At 43.0% G+C, this 19673-nt stretch overlaps 2 protein-coding genes across 2 annotated transcripts in view; both read right to left on the minus strand.

Annotated features, from left to right (window-relative positions):
• The window catches only part of LOC126544346 (ornithine decarboxylase-like), a 41053-nt gene extending 39941 nt beyond the window's left edge, over positions 1–1112 (minus strand). Inside the window, exon 1 of the mRNA XM_050191635.2 lies at positions 992–1112. The gene's annotated coding sequence lies outside the window, so the exon portion shown is untranslated. The remainder of the gene's footprint in view (positions 1–991) is intronic.
• A 1935-nt stretch (positions 1113–3047) lies between these two features.
• LOC126544348 (ornithine decarboxylase-like) overlaps positions 3048–19673 on the minus strand; it is a 42119-nt gene continuing 25493 nt past the window's right edge. Inside the window, exons 7-10 of the mRNA XM_050191637.2 lie at positions 16241–16406; positions 7943–8096; positions 5773–5876; positions 3048–4064 (exon numbers count right to left, since the gene is read on the minus strand). Of these exons, the coding sequence (XP_050047594.1) occupies positions 3738–4064; positions 5773–5876; positions 7943–8096; positions 16241–16406 (751 nt within the window). The 3' untranslated portion in view covers positions 3048–3737. The remainder of the gene's footprint in view (positions 4065–5772; positions 5877–7942; positions 8097–16240; positions 16407–19673) is intronic.

Consider the following 19673-nt stretch of genomic DNA (forward strand, 5'->3'; position numbering starts at 1 on the left):
CAAGAAAAAAAAATCACCGACGATTACGATGCTCCCTAATTGAAAATCTGAGCGCATCTCTATACGTGTTTTCATTTGGCGGTAATTGGCTGGCGCAGAGAATGTCTCGTGTGGCACATTGCAAAAGGAGCGAAGTATGGCGCGACTGCTTCACTAATCGGGAGATCGCGAGAGGCAGCCAGCGGGTGACGCGTGGGCGTGATTCACAGCAGCCGCCGAAGATAGAGCCCCGCTTATGCTGCGTTTTGTTTCCATATATGGTATCGGTCGACGCCCTCGCCTCATGTCATCGGTGAACAGACGATGGCGCACTACTCTGGCGTCATCTCGTAGCAGGCGTCACCGCAGAGCCCGTCTTGCGCGGCACTACACTTTTCTTCTCACGTTTTCGCAATACCCTCCTCCTCCGCTTTCCTCCTCGTGTTCTCCGCTGTCGCCGTCTTTCATTCCCAGCTGCGCTCCGCATTCGCTCTTTCATCCTTCGCTGTGCTCGTTGGGGTTAAGCGGAGGGAGGACACTGAATGATGACACCGAAGGACACCGACGCTAAACGCAGGAACGGGAGACTAAGAGCTGCTCTCTAAAAAGAACAAATAAAAAACATCGAACAGGATTGCGAAGTACAACCATTTTTGATCCAATCCATAAAACGGAGCAGCCCATGAAGTACCAGGAAAAAAAATTATGCCGATTCTGGGGACTTGCTGGTACCTATCTTCAGTGTATCTTTAGTGAAGCTATTATTTAAATGCTATGCTTATAAGGGCGAAGCAGACATTTCTGTTTATTTTCGTCCTACAGCGCGTAATATCATGTGATATTTATGTTTATACACCGCAGAGGCAGCAATTTTACTTTCATGTAAAGTTGATGTTCGTGCACAAAACCATTCACAAGCTATTTCAAAATGCAGTCATCAAATCATGTAGGCGCACATTTTGAGACGTCTGCGCAGCAAAATCACGAGGAGGAATAAATGAATGATACTCACCGAGGGAAGAGTGATGATGACAGGTGCACGCACAAAGAAGGCAAAGAAATCTTCGTTTTAAATACAAAACAAAGAAGCCGTTTTCTACAAATGGACTGGCTGTTTGACTAGATACTGCTATGCCCACTTACAAGAATGGAAACTGTTGTGCCTTTCTTCTACTTCAGCTTAGAGGGAGCCACTATCGTGTATTGCACCTTAGCAGCTCGAAGTGGCCATGAAATCAAGGACCCACCCTACTCACTCCTCGAGTGTTTTGAATACGCTGCTTGTAGATAGTGTGAGTGCGCCTGACACGTGTAGGCCTACTTGTTTTTGAAGGGCACAATATGAGTAAAGTTACTAGAACTAACTGATTCCTCTGAAGAAGGGGGTGGGGGCACAAATCAAAACCACTCAGACCAGAACCAAGTCCTTTGGGAGCCACACGGGCCACACATTATTGGGAAACGTTGCATCTTTCTCTTGCTGAAAGACAGTCTGCGCTTGGTGCATTCGTTAATGTTCTCAGCACGTCCTGTAATGCCACATGAGTCATAGAAGACTGAAGGCAGGTCTTGTTCAGAGTAATCAAAGAGCATAACTGCTAAGAGACTTAAGTGAGACGCTGGTTTTGGAGCAGCTTTAGCTATGTTGACGTATATGTGCTTCATTAAGGTTCTTTTCATTCCTCGGGGCGTTGGTACTTATGGCATAGTACAGAAGTTCTCTTAAACAGGCTGTAGTCAGCTTGGCCAACGCAGGCAACGAAGCGCGTGCACTTGTTACAAAGAGTTTAGGGTGATGGTGTTATTTCGCTTCCGACTTTTATGTAAGCTTTCAGTACACGTACCACACGAAATCTTGCTGTCTTTACTCACCTCTCGCATACTAAAATAACCACGGTGAAGAGATCTTCTGTCCCAGCTTATCTTCATTCATAGTCAGCTTTCAAGCCAGCTTGGCGTTAAAGAAACTGGCCGTTCATCTTCTGTGCGCCACATTTTTTGAAACCGTTCGCGGTTTTCATGATAGACAGGTGAAGGGGGTGTGGCCGTAAAAATTTCTGATCAATCATGGAGGGTTGATTGCAGCAATGGAACAGAAACAGTTTTGAATAGCTTTACGTTATAGCGCCCATGCGCTCCTACGTACGGGACATTTCGCTTAGCACTTTTACCATCAATTAGATATTTATCACATATATACTGGACGGACTAAATAAACTGAGTATGCGATGACATACTTAGATTGCGACGATTGCCGTGTCTCGTCAACTGCACGTGCGTGCGTCACGGCCGACCTTGCACATTCTCATTTATCGAAGTGACGTTTCTGTACTTCGCATATCTTACAAGCTTGCGATTTCGTTCACAATGTCAAGCGCTCAACACACATGTAGTTTTTTTATTATAGACACCTGCAAAGTGAGGGAAGTCCACCTATCATATTATACAGAAATGCGTGGCTGATGGTGGGATCCAACCTCTGTCTTTAAGTAATACAGCCCAACGCCCTAATCATCAGGCCACAATCGCACTCATGCTTCTCCCGGGCCAAAGTAGCTCGTTGAGATGTCGTGCGCGTGCGTTACATGCCAGTTTTTCTAATTATTCCCTCGTGACAGCTATTACTTTGAGGTGCCTTGTTAGACTTACTGCCTCGGGATCGACCGATATTTTCCGTTTGATACCTTCAATGTTAGTGAACTTCACGTATGATGCTAACGCATAAAAATAAAAAAAAGAAACGAAAACAAAGAGAAAAAGATAAGACGACGGCGTCTGCGTATACTAATATTTCTCAAAATTTAATAATGCCTATTTCGCCGTTTGGTTGTAAAGGATTTTCAAGAATTTCAGTGGGAAATTTGCTTCTGGCAGTTCCACATACGGGTATGTGGGCAGTGCCATTTTCTTTCAGCAGAAATTTTGGCCCTCAGGATGTCATTGCGCCAATCTACGAATTCGCAATTGCTAGTATGTCTCTCAAATGTTAGAGGAAAGCTTATGCGTGTCATATTTTTTCTTCAGGAAATTCAGTTCGGCCATATTTAATTGACATGAAGACAACGACGAAAAGGACACAGTTTTATTGCTCAGCGGAAGCGACAGGGAAAATTAGAGCCCATTGTTGGAAAAGGAAATAACGTATCAGGCACTATAAATCCAGAAAAAACTGTAGAACGGGCACAATACCTCACAGCATAGAATTATTTTGAGAATCTGCCACACCAAGGGCTGCAATTTTTGCACCACGCGTGTAAAATACTTGATTGGGGTAACAAGACAATAAATATAGTGTGTCGCAGACTGATGATACTGGTTATAAAAATTTGCAGATTATAGCTTTAGGACTCTGGAGGGTTGGGCAAAATGGTTTTCGATTACGTGCGGAATCGTAGAAACGCTTTGTCACAGCTTCTGTCAGAATAAAGATAGCGATACATGGGTGCGAAGAAACAACTACTTATATACAGTTGGAGCTAACACCGACTGGTAATTTCGGTGTGTTACTACACGGGGGCTCTGGTTTAGAGTTTTGACATAAAGGAAAGGCAATAACAATGCATTCAGTTTACAACAAATCTCAGTGACATCCCATGTTTTTTATACTCTAGACTATACGTGTTGGTAACGCTTAAGGTAAATAACTGACGGAGTACGCTGCTACAATATTGAACATTCGGAAAGGTCCGCTTAGGAGTGTATTAAGTATGGGGCTGGCAAGAAGGTCAGCTCATCGAGTTTTACAGGCGTGAAACTAGCTAAGCCTTGTGTGACAGACTGTTTCGCATGCGGTGCCACTTGACGGCCTGTTGCAAGTGGCCGTAGCCAGATCGGACCACCATGGCGTCGATGGTGCGACGAAGTTGAGGAGCGATCTTCGCCGTGGAGATGTAGTGCACTTCTGGCATGGGAAAGCCGTTGAAACCACAGGCCAGCACTAGCGTGTAGGCGCCCATGTTATCCATTAGCAGCCACTCTTCCACGGAGACTTTGAAGAATGGCACCTTGCTCAAAATGCAGTCCATGGGATTGCAGGTGGCACCCCACAGAGTGGTGAGCACGTCTGTAGGCCTCTCATAGGGTGGCTGAAATGCATGGATTGCAGAAATTCGAAGGCCAGTTCAGTTAACAAGACCGTCGAAGGAAAGAGCGCCTAGTAGACATACATACAAGGCAGCGGCAAAACGTAAGAGCTGTGACGGCTAAAAAAAGAGGTGGTTTGACAGTAATGCCTTTCCGCAGCACAGGAGGTTGTTTTTGTTACGTGCATTCAGAAAGCAGTGGCTATTCTGTATAAAATTTTCTTCCTCATTAGCACTTCTGTCTTACTTCTCAGCTTCTTGTGCTCGATTCCTCCACAGTTATGGCAATATATGATGATTGTGTTTATAATGCATAACACAAAACGATGAAACAACTATCCCGAACTTTAGCATTCAATAGCTCAAGTATCCGAGATGTTAGCTTAAGGAGGTACAGCCTTTGTCAAAAATATAGGCGCCGCTTTACCTGCGACCGCGAAGCTGAGTACAGGCTTTTTCAGAGAGTTCCTGTGGTCTGCCATTTGTTTCGACGCCTTTGAGAATGAAGCCAACGCTCGTACTCACCACCTGTAGGTCTCGCGCGTCGGCAGCGCAAAGGGAACCACACCACACAGACGAATGACATGTGGTGAAAGCGCAGAGCAGCCCATTTACTTTCGACAAAGGCTGTAAGTTTACTTAGCTTGGCGGACTTTGAAAGCTGGACAGGGGCAACTTTGCCAGCCGCCACAAAGAGCGCGCGCACAAGACCGTGATGGGAGGCCAGAGAACTTCTTTCTCTCTCTTTCTTTTTACTCCTTAGTCCTTTGGCAACTTCAAATTGTGATGAAAAATAATGCGGTGTTCTCTTCGTATAGAATATATGTTCAGATCAAGCATTCAGTGCACCCGTCACCTCTCAAATTGGTTTGCACAGTGATAGGTGGGTTATTGAGATTTTACTAGCGTAGAATGTTTTATTTTGGAGCACTTTTCATCAACAGTATATCATCTATCATCTTTTAACATCTACTGGTAGGCGGAGGCTTCCGGTATCACACTAAATTCTAGCCTTCTTGGGCGTTAGAATGGCTATGGAGGAGCCTTACTGTCAATGATAGGAACGTGGCACAAGACTCAGTACATTCACAAACACGGTTTTAATATTTTGATTTCTTCAAGTCAGTTAGCGTAGCTAAAGCAGGAGCGTAAAAAAACCAGAATCATGAGTTTTGCAGAGAACCAATGTGACCAGGCGCACTATGCCCTCCCCCCCTAACGTATGATGATGAAGAAGAAGAAGGTGATCAATTAGCATCCCTTTTGAAATAGGGTGGTGAGAAAGTCACCTAGTTAATCAGGTGTGCTATATACGCTTTTCATTATAGCCTTTTGTATATATATCCGCAATCATCTTTATCTTCCTTAAAGCTTCTATATCTCTCTTGCAGCGACTTATGCCTGCAAGTATTCGGATCCGGATATCCTACTACACCAGCACCCCTTTTTATTTTTCTGTTCGTCCCAAAAAAATTCAGTCTCTCTAAGGCACACTATCCACCTCGAACCCTTGCCAGTCACCGACGTGTTTGTAAAGCTAATTAGAAGTGCAGTGCAGCAGACACGTATGTAAAAAAAAAGTTGACGTGAAACCTTACGCTATTTTAGCGTTTTAGCCGCATATATAAAGCTACTGCTTGATGAAGGAAGCGTGCTGTTTGAACAAAAATGTATGGGCGTAGGTGTCTGAAAATAATGGAGAAATACTTACATCAAGTGGTCGGTAACTTATGTCCATAAACTGGTAGAGGTCCCGAGGAATGCAGTTGTATTTGCTTTCATTTATGTACACGTTTTCATGCCTTTGTGTTAGGCCTAGAAAATACGAAAGCAGAGAACATGAACAATATATCAAGTTCCGCCTAACCAACAATGTTAAAGGCTCCTTAAAAGGCAAGCTTTCGATAGATAATAGTTTGACAGAAATCTGCCTGAATGGGTGACATTTTAAACTGGATTAAATCATCTCGAACCAACTTACCAAAAGAAATGTTTTAAATTACAATGTCGGTACGGTCTCTTCTTCAGGAAGGACTAGCGGGCCATCACAAAGACAGCAGCTATCAGTGGTTGCGATTTCTTTTCTGCTATTTCGTTGTTCTCGGGCTTGTCACAAAAGGCGTTGTGAGCACATGCTACGTAGTAACTACGAGTGACCTGCGCATGTTCCGAGACTTCGATACAATCAGCCAGTATTCTAGAAACAGCTTCAGTACACTGAACTGCAGATTCATGCTACAATAAGGTCGATGACAGTTCTTCCCTTGAAGGAATTAGTTTCGGTGTCAAACCCCGCAAGCGCCGTGGAAGTCAAATGTGGTCGCATTTTTTTCGTAGTGTTCTATTAGAGCGCCAAGCTCGGCTTCTAACTTCTGCGCATTCTTTTTATGCTACGGGAGCCTTTCAACTAAGGTCTTCTTTTTTGCCGGCATGTGTGGTAGGAGTAGGGTTGCAAAACGTCATGTGTTTAGGGGGACAGTCCCGACTTTCCCGTAAATGTCGCGGGTCCCTACTTTATCGAGTCGCGACGGCCAAATGTCCGGACTTCTGCTTTCTATTACTGGATTACAATAAATGGACCAGATTTCCTTGTTAGAATGCCTGACAGCTCATTTACACATTCTTTTTTTGTTGCGCTCTGTTGTATTGTCAGAAACATAATCACGGTTTCAATTTCGTCGAGGTTCTCGTTGTGTCGTACGCCCTAACCGTTTACAGTATTTTGTTAGATAAGGTAAACATACTGCACCTTGTCGCAAATTGCGGCAGGGTAGGACTAAAAAAATTTCTTCAACTTTGTTGCACAGGCGGACAGGCGGCTCCTAGCACTGGCAAGGTGGTCGTCGCCAGCGGCCCCACGTTCCCGACTTTTATGCGTAGCATATTGCAATCACTCAGTTTCGCCCTTGATCGCGGCCGCGCAGCCGCCACTGGGGGTATGAGCCATCATAGTGGCTCATATCCCTACACTAGAGTTTTATGCGTTGCATATTGCAATCACTCAGTTCAGCCCTTGGGCCCGGCCGGGCAGCCACCATTGACCTTTAGCGCAACCACGTGACGTGACGTCACGACAGCCGCAGGAAAAGCTGGGCCCAACTCGCGCGGTCGCGCGCGGCCGCAGCCACCACCTGACTCCCGCTCCTCCCGCTAGGGGCGCTGCGCCGGCGCGTGACGTCACGGAAGAAAAGCTGGGCCCCAACTCGCGCGGTCGCGCGCGGCCGCAGCCACCACCTGACTCCCGCTCCTCCCGCTAGGGGCGCTGCGCCGGCGCGTGACGTCACGGACTGCGCAATATGCAACGCGCGCAATATGCAACGCATTCTGGGCTTAACCAAGCTAAGCCTAGCCATTTTTTCTACTCGAGAGTTGGGAGCCCTAGATAGGTAGCCGGTGCATACTACCGCCCCGGGGAGGTGTTTTTTTTTTTCTCGGAAAGTGGTGCTTAGGCATCGGCAGCAAGCCGCATGTCGCCATTATCGGGTTTCTGCCACTTTGAGTCGGACACCTTTCTTCTAGAACATCATTAAAACATGTTTGGTTATCGCGTGGTTGTAGGGCATGGCGATGAACAAATGAGTGCAGCAGAACCTCAATGGCACGTGTAAGCATGGCAGGCGCATCCGAATGTTCCGTGGCGTGAGCCTGCAAGTCATTCCTTCCACAGCCACACTGGGCTACACATTATTTTTTCAGAACACACGGCACGCATTTATTGTAGCCCTCTTAGGCTTGCCGTTGTTAGATTGGAAGGGCGATACCAATGAGCGGCGTGATTGTCTATAGAGAGGAAAGCTTAGTGAACTTTACTGCCGCTCTGCTGAATGTGGCGGCAAATGTTTATAAACCAGTTCAGACATAAAAAATAGACGTAAACTAACCATCAATGACGAGTTCCTTCGTTTTCTTGCCGACGACTTTTGTCAGCAAAGTGTATGCGGATGTGACGAAAAATTGTCCTGGTTCACCAATAATCTCCACGCCAGACGAGGCAGGAAAAAACTTGTCGATAGAAGATCGCACAGCTTCGCAAACCTATAAAGAGCAGAGCAGCGCAACAGAAGCATAATTGGCGATTCGTCCCCGGTATGTTATATAATAATAATCGATATAAATTCAATCAATCAATCAATCAATCAATCAATCAATCAATCAATCAATAATTTGTTAATGTGCCCAGGAGCCAAACTGAGATCTGGATGCTGGTGCACAGAAAAAAAGGTAAAAATATAAAAGAACTGCGACTAAAAGTTATGGAGTAAAGAATAGAATGAGAAAAACCAAACAAAGAACGAACTCGATAAACAGCTACACAATGAACCAATATATAGCAATAACACTTAATTGAGAAACGGAGAACATGTACGGAAGGAGAAAGAAGCTATGAGAAGTCTAGTGTAGCTCAGAAGTGCGAAGATCAGAACAGAAAGAAGGCAACACGCTTTGAAAGATATCAAGGTGAAGAAAATACTGGTGCCCATAAATGTAAAACTAATAAAAGTAATACGTACTTGTGCACTTAAAAATAATGCGCGAGACCCAATGTACGGAGAAGAAAAATATGGTAGACAAAATAATGTGAGGTAGAGAAACAAATAAAGAAAAAGAAAATGAGGAAGCGGGCGTAACAAAGAGTTCATCACACAAGATGTTCATCTACGCATATACAAAAGACAGGGAATTAACTCCGAAAGATGTCAACACAGGCAGAGTACTTACTACGTTATTTTTTTTTGTAGCCAAGCAGGCATAGCACAGTCGCTGCTAGTACAAGGTCACGCAGAAAACGCGAAATGCTGCCTGGTATACTTTTGCGACACCAAAGATTCTGTATCATCCAGAAGCTTTGGCCAATGTATAGTGCCATGGACCACCTTGTAGAGGAAAAAGATGTCTGATTGAAAATGTCTTAATTTTAGGAAGGCGAATGGACGTATGATTGAGAGGGCTGGACTATGGTTGTCAGAATGGCAAAATCGGTGTTGCAAATAGATATCAATTCTTTCGCTCCGTGTTCAATGAGGTCAGATTTAGATTGGCACGTCCCGCCCCAAACTACAGTTGCACACTCCAGTAGTCGAAGGCCCACAGCGAAATACAGTTTCAGAAAGGCAGCAGGGGAGTGGAAGTCATGCTATGTACGACAAACAATACCAAGAGCGTGAAGGGCACATTGCTTCACAAATTTAGCGTGTGAAGGGAAGCACAGCGTTTTGTCTAAAGTACACATCAAGATCTTTCATTTCATCGACGCTGGGCAATTGAGCATGATGAAGAGTGCACGAAAATTGCACGTGGTCTTTGCATTACTGGTTATTGGTCTGCACAAGTTTGAAAGTGAGAAATCAATCAATCAATAATTTATTGACCATGTCGAGGAAAAACACTGAGGTCTAGATGCTAGTACACAGAAAAAGAAAAAGAAAGGTAAAAATCTAAGACAGCTACGACCAAGAGGTATGTGATAAAACAATTGAATGAAAAAGAAAGAAAAAGAATAAAGGACTGGATAAACAGCTGCATAATGAGCAACGATACAGAAATAACACGCAGGTGAGCGACGGAGTACACCTATACGGAAGAAACTATGAGAAGACAGCAGATGATCGTAGCTAGAAAGAAGGCTCAAGAGAAAGTGTGCTGCCCGGAAGAGAAATAATTTTCAACACGTCTTGAAAGATATTAAGATAAAAAAATCACCATCATAAACACTGTGCATTGTGTGGAGCTATAATACAAATAAATAAATAAATAAATAAATAAATAAATAAATAAATAAATAAATAAATAAATAAACAATTTACCGTGCCCAGGAACAACCCTAAGGTCTGAGTGTTGGGGCATGCATACGTTAAAAACAGAGAGACAGACAAACAAAGAAAGAAACAAAAAAACTACAGGATAATGTAAGTAAAAAAGATGAATAGAAAGAAGTTTCGACAGAAGACTGTACATACAACAAAGTGCTAGGTGAATACAAAAAAGAAAAAAAAATTGGTGGAAAAGGGCAGTGGAACAATGTGTAAAACTATGACACAACAACGCAAAGCTTGCAAAAGAACAGTGCCAACGAGTTATGAAAAATATCGAGATACTGAAAATAACCGTTATACAGACTCTCCATTCTGTGGACGGTTCAGTGTTGACGATGATATGCAGAAACATAGAAATATCTAGCTTTTATGGTGATTTTGCGCGGAATACGAAACAAGGTATGACTGTTGAGTTTGGGGCAGGTGCGGAAACCGGGAAGCACTTTGAAAATAAACAGAGGTTCAGCGTAATTATGTAGGCCACGAAGTAAAGGCAATGACAATAATCCAACAGTTCAAGAACAAGTTCCAGTGCCCGTGTTAGCAAAGCGGTGATGATATATTCTTAGAAACATTTTCTGGACCCCATCTACTTTTGTATAATGTAACTGTTGCATCTAGAAATGCCCTTTCAGATGACCGATGCCTATTCGAGTTGAGGAAGACAGATTGTTGTATACAACTTGCGGAACGGTGTAGGAGAATTGAATTCTCTCAATAGTCTGAACACAGAGCCAAGACAGCGCATACCCTACATCGCAACACGTTTAGTGTCAGCTGAAAAGTGCAAGGTTGTATAAAAAAGCACACAGAGATCATTGATCTCACAAGCCTTACACAATTGTACAGAATCTAAAGAATAAGAAGAGGAAATGCTTGCTGTTTTGCATGTGAAGGTCATGACTTTGTTTTTAGTAGCATTCAAAGTGAGGTTATTTGTACCATTTAGAAAAAGAAAACAGGTCAAACAGCAGGATGCGACATTAATCAACAGTGCGAATTTCCTTAAAAAGCGTGATGCCATCCGTGTGTAGAAGCAAAGAAGAATTCCGAATAGCTGAAAGAACGTCATTATTGGTATTCATCATCATCATCTTCTTTTAATTATTATTATTATTAAGAATAAGTTATACATTTTTATGGTACCCATGAACACCTATGAAGCTTTGGCACTGATGCACTTAAAAACTAATACATAAAACAGTATGTACAGAAAAGACAAACGTGGTCGACAGAACAAGATTACGCAGATGAACAAACAGCAGAAAAAAAAAATCGAGGGAAGCGAGTTAATATTTCAATATGATGGGTAAACAACATGATTCACAAAATAGTTTACAAGTGAATGTGTAACAGTCAGTGACATTCTGATGAATCGCCATTAACATCCTGCGTACTTACTCCAAGGTTTTCCTGCAGTGATTTCAGCAGGTCGTTAAAGTCCGTTTCGGAAACTACATTGCTTCGCTGGAAATCGTGCAGTGAAACCGAAGTCCGGCATGCAACTTGCAATGGTTGCTAACAAATGGTTCGTCTGGCTGTTTTGCTTAAACAAGTTAACTTTTAGGTAACGTTTTTTAGGTAATGGAATTGTACTAACTTCTGAGTGCACTTTCCTTAGAAAAACAGAGCCATTTTACCAAATCGGCCGCTAGTTTACGCGCTGCTTGCTTTCAAAGGCAGAGGTACTTACATTTAAAAGTGAGAGGCTCGCGATTCATCATTCGCAAATTAGTATTTTGCGATGTGCCGGTTTTACAAACCCGCTATATCGACGGCATCTGCACACAAAATTTCATTCCCACCATCTAATTTACGATAATCTGTTAAAGCTTTGAATAAATGACGCCAGCGAATATGTTTGAGCTGCTTTGCCCATAAAAACACACACACAGTTTCGAATTGTCTTTTCTTTAAAGTTTCTTTTTTATATTCAGATGCAACAAAATGAAAGATTTATAGTGTTGTTAATCAAATATATTTAATGAATATGGATTGATTAATTATTAGGTTTTTACGTGCCAAAATTACTTTCTGATTGTGAGGCACGCCGTAGTGGGGGGACTCCGGAAATTTCGACCACCTGGGGTTCCTTAACGTGCACCTAAATCTAAGTACACGGGTGTTTTCGCATTTCGCCCCAATCGAAATGCAGCCGCCGTGGCCGGGATTCGATCCCGCGACCTCGTGCTCAGCAGCCCGACACCATAGCCACTGAGCAACCACGGAGAGTAATAAATGCGGAGGCCGCTGCAGTACTTCCAGATGCTTGTACTCTGTAGCAGAAAACCTTTTCAACCTCTAAACCGTTAATTATTTTTACAGGGAAGCTATATATGGCTAGGGTATCATGCATTTTTGTTCTGGGTGAACAAAAACTATCGTCATCAATGGCTCATACCCCTGTAAGCATTGATGCTCCTGTAAGCAAGCAAAACTCAATTGCTCAACGCAATGGCTCATAGCCCCGTAAGGCAGAGGCTACAAGCACTCAGCAAAGTGAAGCGAACAGTGCTTAAATTCTTTCTAATCACGCATACAACATACAGAACAGCATGTCGAAAACTGTCATCATCAATTGCTCATACCCCCATGAGCAATAGCTCATACCCCCGTGAGCACTGGCTCATACCACCGTATGCAAGCAAAAAAATGAAATGACTCATAGTCCCGTAAGGCACATGGCTACTAACTTTGCGCGAATTAGCTGCGATGACACTACCCCTGTTGTCGTTGTCGGTGATTTTCAATGAGAATGTGTAGGTACCGAAAAGGGAGCGGTTTACGCGTTCCGTGCTGATGACATATCCCTTGCGATGCCACACCGATCCGGCCCAACCGACCACCCAGCGGCGTACGTACGTCGATTTGACGTTATCAAAGAATTTGATTGCAGTTGCGAGTAAAATAATGAGCACCCATCAAGACAACAAATAAGTTCGTAGCTTTGTTCAAAATTATGTGTCATCTCCGTGGTAAACCACGTAGACAGAGTGGAATGGCTCATGTTTATTTTGGTTCTTTAAGCCTGGCCTTCTTTAAGCGTAATTACCAGAGGCAACTCCTCAAAAGCTCTCATCAAGTCGTGAATGGCGTTTTGAGATTCCGATGTTCCGATATCAAATCAGCCAGAAATTGCCAATTTCTAAGAATGATGAAAGCTCTGCGTTTCCAGGTCGAGGAGTGTATATTTATATGTGGATGGCGCTTAACAAAGTAAGAGTAGTAAAATGCCTAGGTTGACGTTTTATACAGCAATTTTTTTTTTTTAAAGTTGAACGGAATGAGTTCAGGTTGTGAAATAAATGTAAACCTTCATGTAGGAGGATGCTTCACCGTCTCGTCTGCTTGCTATGCCTCAGATATAGTTTCATAGCTAGGAGGACGAGCTAAGAACTTCAGCTGCTCATTGGCATTTATTTTCATTAAAATCTGGTTCAGTAACAGAAGCCATTTTTCCTGTAGAATATCATATGAAGTAGTTCTCCATGCTCTCTGTAGCGTTTCGGTATTTAAAAAAAAGGAGGGGAAAACTTACCATCACGAGCAGAAGGAGAAAGAAAGGAAGACGAAATGCAAGTCAAGTGATACGAAAGAGGAGCCTTCTGTAATGCTGGCCAAAGAGGGGGAGCGCACGGACTTACGCACGCAGAAAATGTGATCACAAGTTCAGCTCCAAGGCTTCAGCCTTATTTCCCGGTAAACACCCTGCTCTCCCACTATTTTGTACGTGAGCTAAAAAATGCAAACCTCAATAATGCGCAGGGGTAATATAAGCGAGTGTATGCCTTGCTTCTCCAAATAATAATAATAATAATAATAATAATAATAATAATAATAATAATAATAATAATAATAATAATAATAATAATGACGACGACGACGATGATGATGATGATGATGATGAATGTGAGGAAATGCATGATTTAGGGTAACGATATTGCTATGCCCCTGATAACGACTGGAAGTTGCGCGGAGCAACGCCTCAAATTTGATTGCTTAGAGGACACTTCGCGCCCTAAAAGCACTCCCCGCCATCCGCTTAGAATAAGCTACGTTTAGATGTCTATAAGCCTGACATGTGGGAGCCCTAGTTATCCTCAGTGGGTCTTGCTTGAACTACGTGCTAGAACTGACACTTTGCTTTAGCGACGTTCTTTTAGCAAAGGTGGCCGCATTTCCCGGAGAGATGTCCTCTATCAGTGAGCACCATGCTTGGACACCATGTTCACTCCCCGATTAAGCAGATGCGTGCTGCCAGCGCCTTCGGCGACTTGTTAGTCGACAGCGATTTCATGGATGACCTCTGAGTGCCGCTTCAGTATTGTGTGCCTGAGTACCGTTCCCATGATATGCTTTCCGCTTATTAAGTTTATATACAAGTTTCAATATTTCCTATTACTCTCTCATTGGGATGGCCGGAAGTCAAGAATGGGAAGCTTGTGGTGGCAAAGAGACAATTGTGCGCCTCCTTTGCGATTGTCCTCGTTTCAGCGCAGAAAGAAAGACGCTGTGCTCCATGCTCGACGAGCTCGACAGCTGCCTCCTTAGAAAAAATAAAATTCTTAGACCATGGTCCGAGCCGAGGCGTGCCCGAGTTGCTTTAAACGCACTACCGTTATTTTTTTAAAGCATACAGACAGACTTAAAAACTTTAATCGTCAGTTGCATTCATTGTGTTAGTGTAGGGAGGTTTTCTTAATATCTTCTCTTCTTTTTTCTCATCTTTTCTGACCATACTGCACCCCCTAGTGCGTAGTAACCAGCCGGTCAGTTAATCTAGAAAACACCTCTGCACTCCATTTCTTATTTGCTCTCTCTCTCTCTTTGAATACCGCATATATTTGATAAGATTCGCGTGGGATTCTCTGCATGTGGTGATATTATAATTATACCAAACAACTAGATTACACTTCCTGAGCTCGTGCCCGTGGTCACACTATTTGCATGATTTGATACTTATGTTAGTGGGACCTGTACCAAACAAAAGGAGCGTGATGGGTGCTGGTGCCGCGTATAGTGACACTACTTGCATTCTTGTGACTTAGTATGTGTAGTGTTTATTGTTTCCGTCCCACTTTCTCTGAGTTTTTTTTTTTTTAATTCCTGCGTACTTCATTTCAGATTTCGGTACAGCCAGCCCTAAAAATACCCACCTTTGAATTTTGCGTCAGTTATGGAATAAATAATTATGCACATCCAACTCACAACTTCAAATCTACGTGCAACGAAGCTGTCGGGAAGCGTCTAATCAAACGCTATAAATTTGCCCATTTCATTCATTGTTTTTGACGTAAAGAAAACTAACGCCCCAAACGTGCTTTCACGCACCCGCGCTGCGTAATGCGACCGACACGCCGACGATTCCAACGAGCTAGTTGACATCGGCATGATAGCCGTACACGCGCGATTGGGGCCTAATGGTTAGAGCATCGGGCTGCTGCACTTGGAGGACCGAGGTTCAATCCCACCATCGGGCACGTAATTAAACTTTGTTAAGTGTGAGCTGTTCGACAAGACAACAGCAGCGCCCAGCAACCACGGTCAGGAAAGTCCGCGAGGGGTCATGCAGAAAGTTTCGCTTTAAAATAAAGTCGAGAAACGAGAACAAGCAGCCCTACCGGCTCTGTGCTGCTTCCGCAGCTTCTGGTGCTTGCACTTCGACTCCTAGTTTTGTCATACAACAATTCTGCAGGCCACGGTGGAAGCGCGCAGTAAACAATGGCCGTAACCTTGCTACAGGCTAATCGCGCAACCGTGTTAAGAGCGCTAGGTAACAGTAAGGCTGAGTGCCTATTGTGCGCAAAGTGCCACGAAAAAAAAGAAAATGTTCAGACTCGCTAGACCTCGTTCCGTGAAGGGCGAAATTGTTGAGGTTACCACGTAAAGCTTGATGCACGGTTACCTTTTTCAGACATTTGTTCCGTCATACTGAATCTTTACTACTCGAAGGCGAACTATATGTCATCGATATACACATAGAGCACAAGCAATGTGGATTTTAGCACTGGTAGCAAGACAAACGCGATGAGGCATCTCATTACTGCGCAATAAGGTTGATTCCAGTATTCTACTAGGGTGTCAATGTTACGATTTCTTGTACAGCCCTTCACGTAATCGCGTAACACGCCTAAATGCGTCGGAACTCCCACGCTCCACTTACTACACGCCAACACAACACAGACATTCCAGAACTGATCAGATATTATTTTGGAACATAAGTATTGAACGAATTAGAGATACTGAATGATATTTACTCTGAAGATACGTGATTAAAGGCTTATAAAATAAATCCGCCAGTAAAGTTCGAAAAAACACATATAAGGTGAAATATAAGTCGCTGAAAGAAAGCACTGGTTTTCAAACCTTTTGGAAATTGTCTTTCTTTCGGACGCCGCCAGGAAATCCACCCCCGATGTCAAGAACTGCCATTGCAAAACCCATCTCGATGCCAATGTCGAAAATGGCTCTGGCATCAGCGATTGTCAGTGCGAATATTTCGGGATGCTTGTAAGCGCACCCAACATGAAATCTGCGAGCAATATGGAGCAAGGCGGTATCAAGTCCGAAGCAAAAAGCAGAGACATTGCTAGTGCTTGCTTTTGTCGTTAAGTTCACAATTTAAGATGTCCAATGTCGCAAAATTTAGGCGTACAGCTTGAATTAACACCAACGGATGTGAGAAAGCACTAATGCAATACGTTGAAACAGTTTTACCATGCTGTCCGCTTGTTACCATATAAGTCTACCTCAGAACGTACAGCAGGTAACGCGCATATAAGTCAGCTACGCCCCCCCCCCCCTCGTCACCACCTTCTTTTTTTCAACCTTTTGCAATGCCACTATAGTGTTATTGACATGTGCATTGCAGCAGTGACATACAAAAAAATTGATTGTGGAGTCTTTTTTTACAGTATTTGGAGTAAGAGTGGCTCAGCTATGCAAAAATAAACACACTAAAAATACGCATTTCGAAGAACAATGACTATTACTTATGATTAAAGTCAAAATAAGCACGGGTTCGTAGACAGCAATTTTAATGCCAGATTTGATATTAAACTACAGCTTGTTTGCTTTCACTCATGCCACCAGTAGTTCCTATGAGTCTTTTTCAACTTCGCAAAAACACTATTTCTAGTGATCAGTATGTTCTAATGTGTGAGCCCCTAAGGGTTCGAAAAAACTGCAGTTATGCTACGTCTATGTGACAAAAGTGTGCTGTAAACCATCTCAGGGAAATAAATGACAATAAAGGAAGCAAACAATGTGAACTAAGAACACTTTGTTAGCATGAAAATTACGTTTGTCATTTTAAACGGAACCTCAATTTCAACTCGCGTGTGTGTCTTGCTGAAATGCCAATTGCTTTAAGTCACAGTTCAGCGAGTTAGCTTTTGTGTTCAACGTAATGGTTAAGATAAAGCAGATTATATGTATGATTATTTGAAATTTTCAGGTAGAGGCGTACACAACTTCTAAAGAAAATTGAGTCAGTCTGTTGCCTGAAGAACACAACGTTACAAATTAAAATTTTCATGACTCCCCTTAGAGCGGACTCGAATTAGTTATCAGGACTCGAATTAATTATCCCCGGTACTAAGCCATTGGCAAAATTTGCTACCGTAACTGCCCTTAAATGTATTCAGTTACAATGACCCTCCGTTAGTCCATTCCGCTGTGCACACAAACGCAACTTGTGTGCTTGTGCTCAGTGGAAACATAATGTGGCAGTGCAATGGACTAATGAATGTGAACGATGCCGCAGCCTTAAGAGGAAGCTTTAGCTCGGGTGCTCCTATCTAAACACATGTAAAAGGAGAATTCGTTTTTCTCGGCAACCAATGCACCAAATTTGACGAGGTTTGTTGCATTTAAAAGACAAACTTAAAATAAAGTGAATGTTGGTTTCGAATTTTGGATTTAAGTCCTCATTTCTTTTATTAAAAAATCTCAAAAATTGAAAATTTTCAGAAAATGAAACTATCACGTTACAACTCTGTAACTCAGCAACGAGAAAGGATAATATAGTTCTGTAAATTGCATCTAATAGTACAACTAAAGCGGACGAAATTCTTATGTTACTCATGAATCTAGAAAATTGAGTAATATAGAAATGCAGCTTTTGCAGAACCCTTGCAAACAACGTAACAAATTTATGTAAGATATGAAATGACATGCTGAATGTGTCCGGTTTCAATGGTCTAATGGATGCCGTTTACAGATCCGTGATATCTGTTTTTGATGCAGAGCCATGAATTTGTAAACTTCGTGCTTCTATCTTTTTCAAACTTTCGAATTTTTGAAAATCTTTGTAACGAAATTCAGGATCTAAATCGAAATTCCGCTTCCAACAGTCACTAGAATTCTACTTTTTCTCTCAAATGCAACAACTTTCATTAAAATCGGCCCACGGGTTATCTTATCAAAACGTTTTTGCGTTTTGTATGTACTTGAATAGGCGGTGTCAGAGTTGGACCCGAGCTAAACCTTCCTCTTAAGCACCGGAGAGGATGGCTGCAGCTGAGCAATCCACCTTAAGGAAAACAGAGGACATATCGGCGTTGTAAGAAGGCAATAAAGATAAGCTAGAAAATCAGAATTCATAATTGCGTGCAATGAGTTGCCGGTTTGCCTGAGGATACACTGAAGCACTTTAACAACAGGGAAAGTCAAATTTGTTAGCTTTGGTATCTCGTTCACCCATCTCGTGCCACTCTTCCAATTTTTTACGCAGTGAACGACACGCCTATACATTTTGCGTTCCTCAAATTCTCCTAAAAAGTGCTGCTCTGGCGGAGCGACTGCCAGTAAGTATCGCATGGCCAGATCCGCCTGCAGTGAACATCCTCGTTTTTTCTCCTCCTTGGCGGAAAAAACGTCATGTTGTTGCTCGAACTTGCATGTCAAGTGAAACAATTACCGTGCTAATCAGTGCTGCATGTATAAGTGTTAAGTGACTAGAGCTGTCTCATTTAGCACGTTATGCCCATCTACTACAAAAGTCCATGACTTCTACAACGTCTTGAGGAAAATGAAGGTGAACTAAGGTTAACTATTCTGTACCCGACGCTAACTTTCAGGCAACAACAAGAAGAGGAAGTTCCTGTGGCAGCGCAGCGCATGTTACGCAGCCGAAGCACACTTTCTTTTTATTACGCACCTGCACGTAGTCCGCAAATCTAAGCATCGGTAGGCTACTGAGCGTAAGGGAAAGCACGGTAAGGATTTTTTCGTTTCTTATTCCAGATAATTTTACCATATTAAATGAAAATCTTGCTGTGTAAAGGATTTTTGTTTCTCGCTGTTTCAGGTTTTCTGAATTTCTGGTGTCCATGTCTGGCTCCTACAAACAAAGATGGCGTCGCTGGGTTGCAACAAATATGAGCGACTGCTCGCGAGCTGATCTCAATTCAGCTGTCAGGAGTGAACGAAGAGAGCGGCGTGTTGCGGAATGTTTGGTCGGCTGCTTACGATCACGAGGAAAACAGCTGTGTTGTGTGCAACTGATACCACCAGCGCAAGTGCGTCGCGAGTCCGCCAGACGTGCAAGTACAACTAGAATTAGAAACAACACAAAAAGGAAACCGACCATTGCATAAATTCCATGGCAATGAGGATGGCATTCTCACTTGTTCACTGTCACGGGTATAGTCACTCTGGCAAGATTTCGCGTGTAGCACCGGATGCGTCAGCGTCTGTTGCGTCAGTTCATGGGCACTTTGCGACGACAGTTATCAACTTCGGGAATACAGACACTTGCCCAAAGTTCCACCTGTAGACCTATATTCGTCGATGTTTA

Source organism: Dermacentor andersoni, chromosome 1 (assembly GCF_023375885.2).
Source record: "Dermacentor andersoni chromosome 1, qqDerAnde1_hic_scaffold, whole genome shotgun sequence".
Lineage (NCBI taxonomy): Eukaryota > Metazoa > Arthropoda > Arachnida > Ixodida > Ixodidae > Dermacentor > Dermacentor andersoni.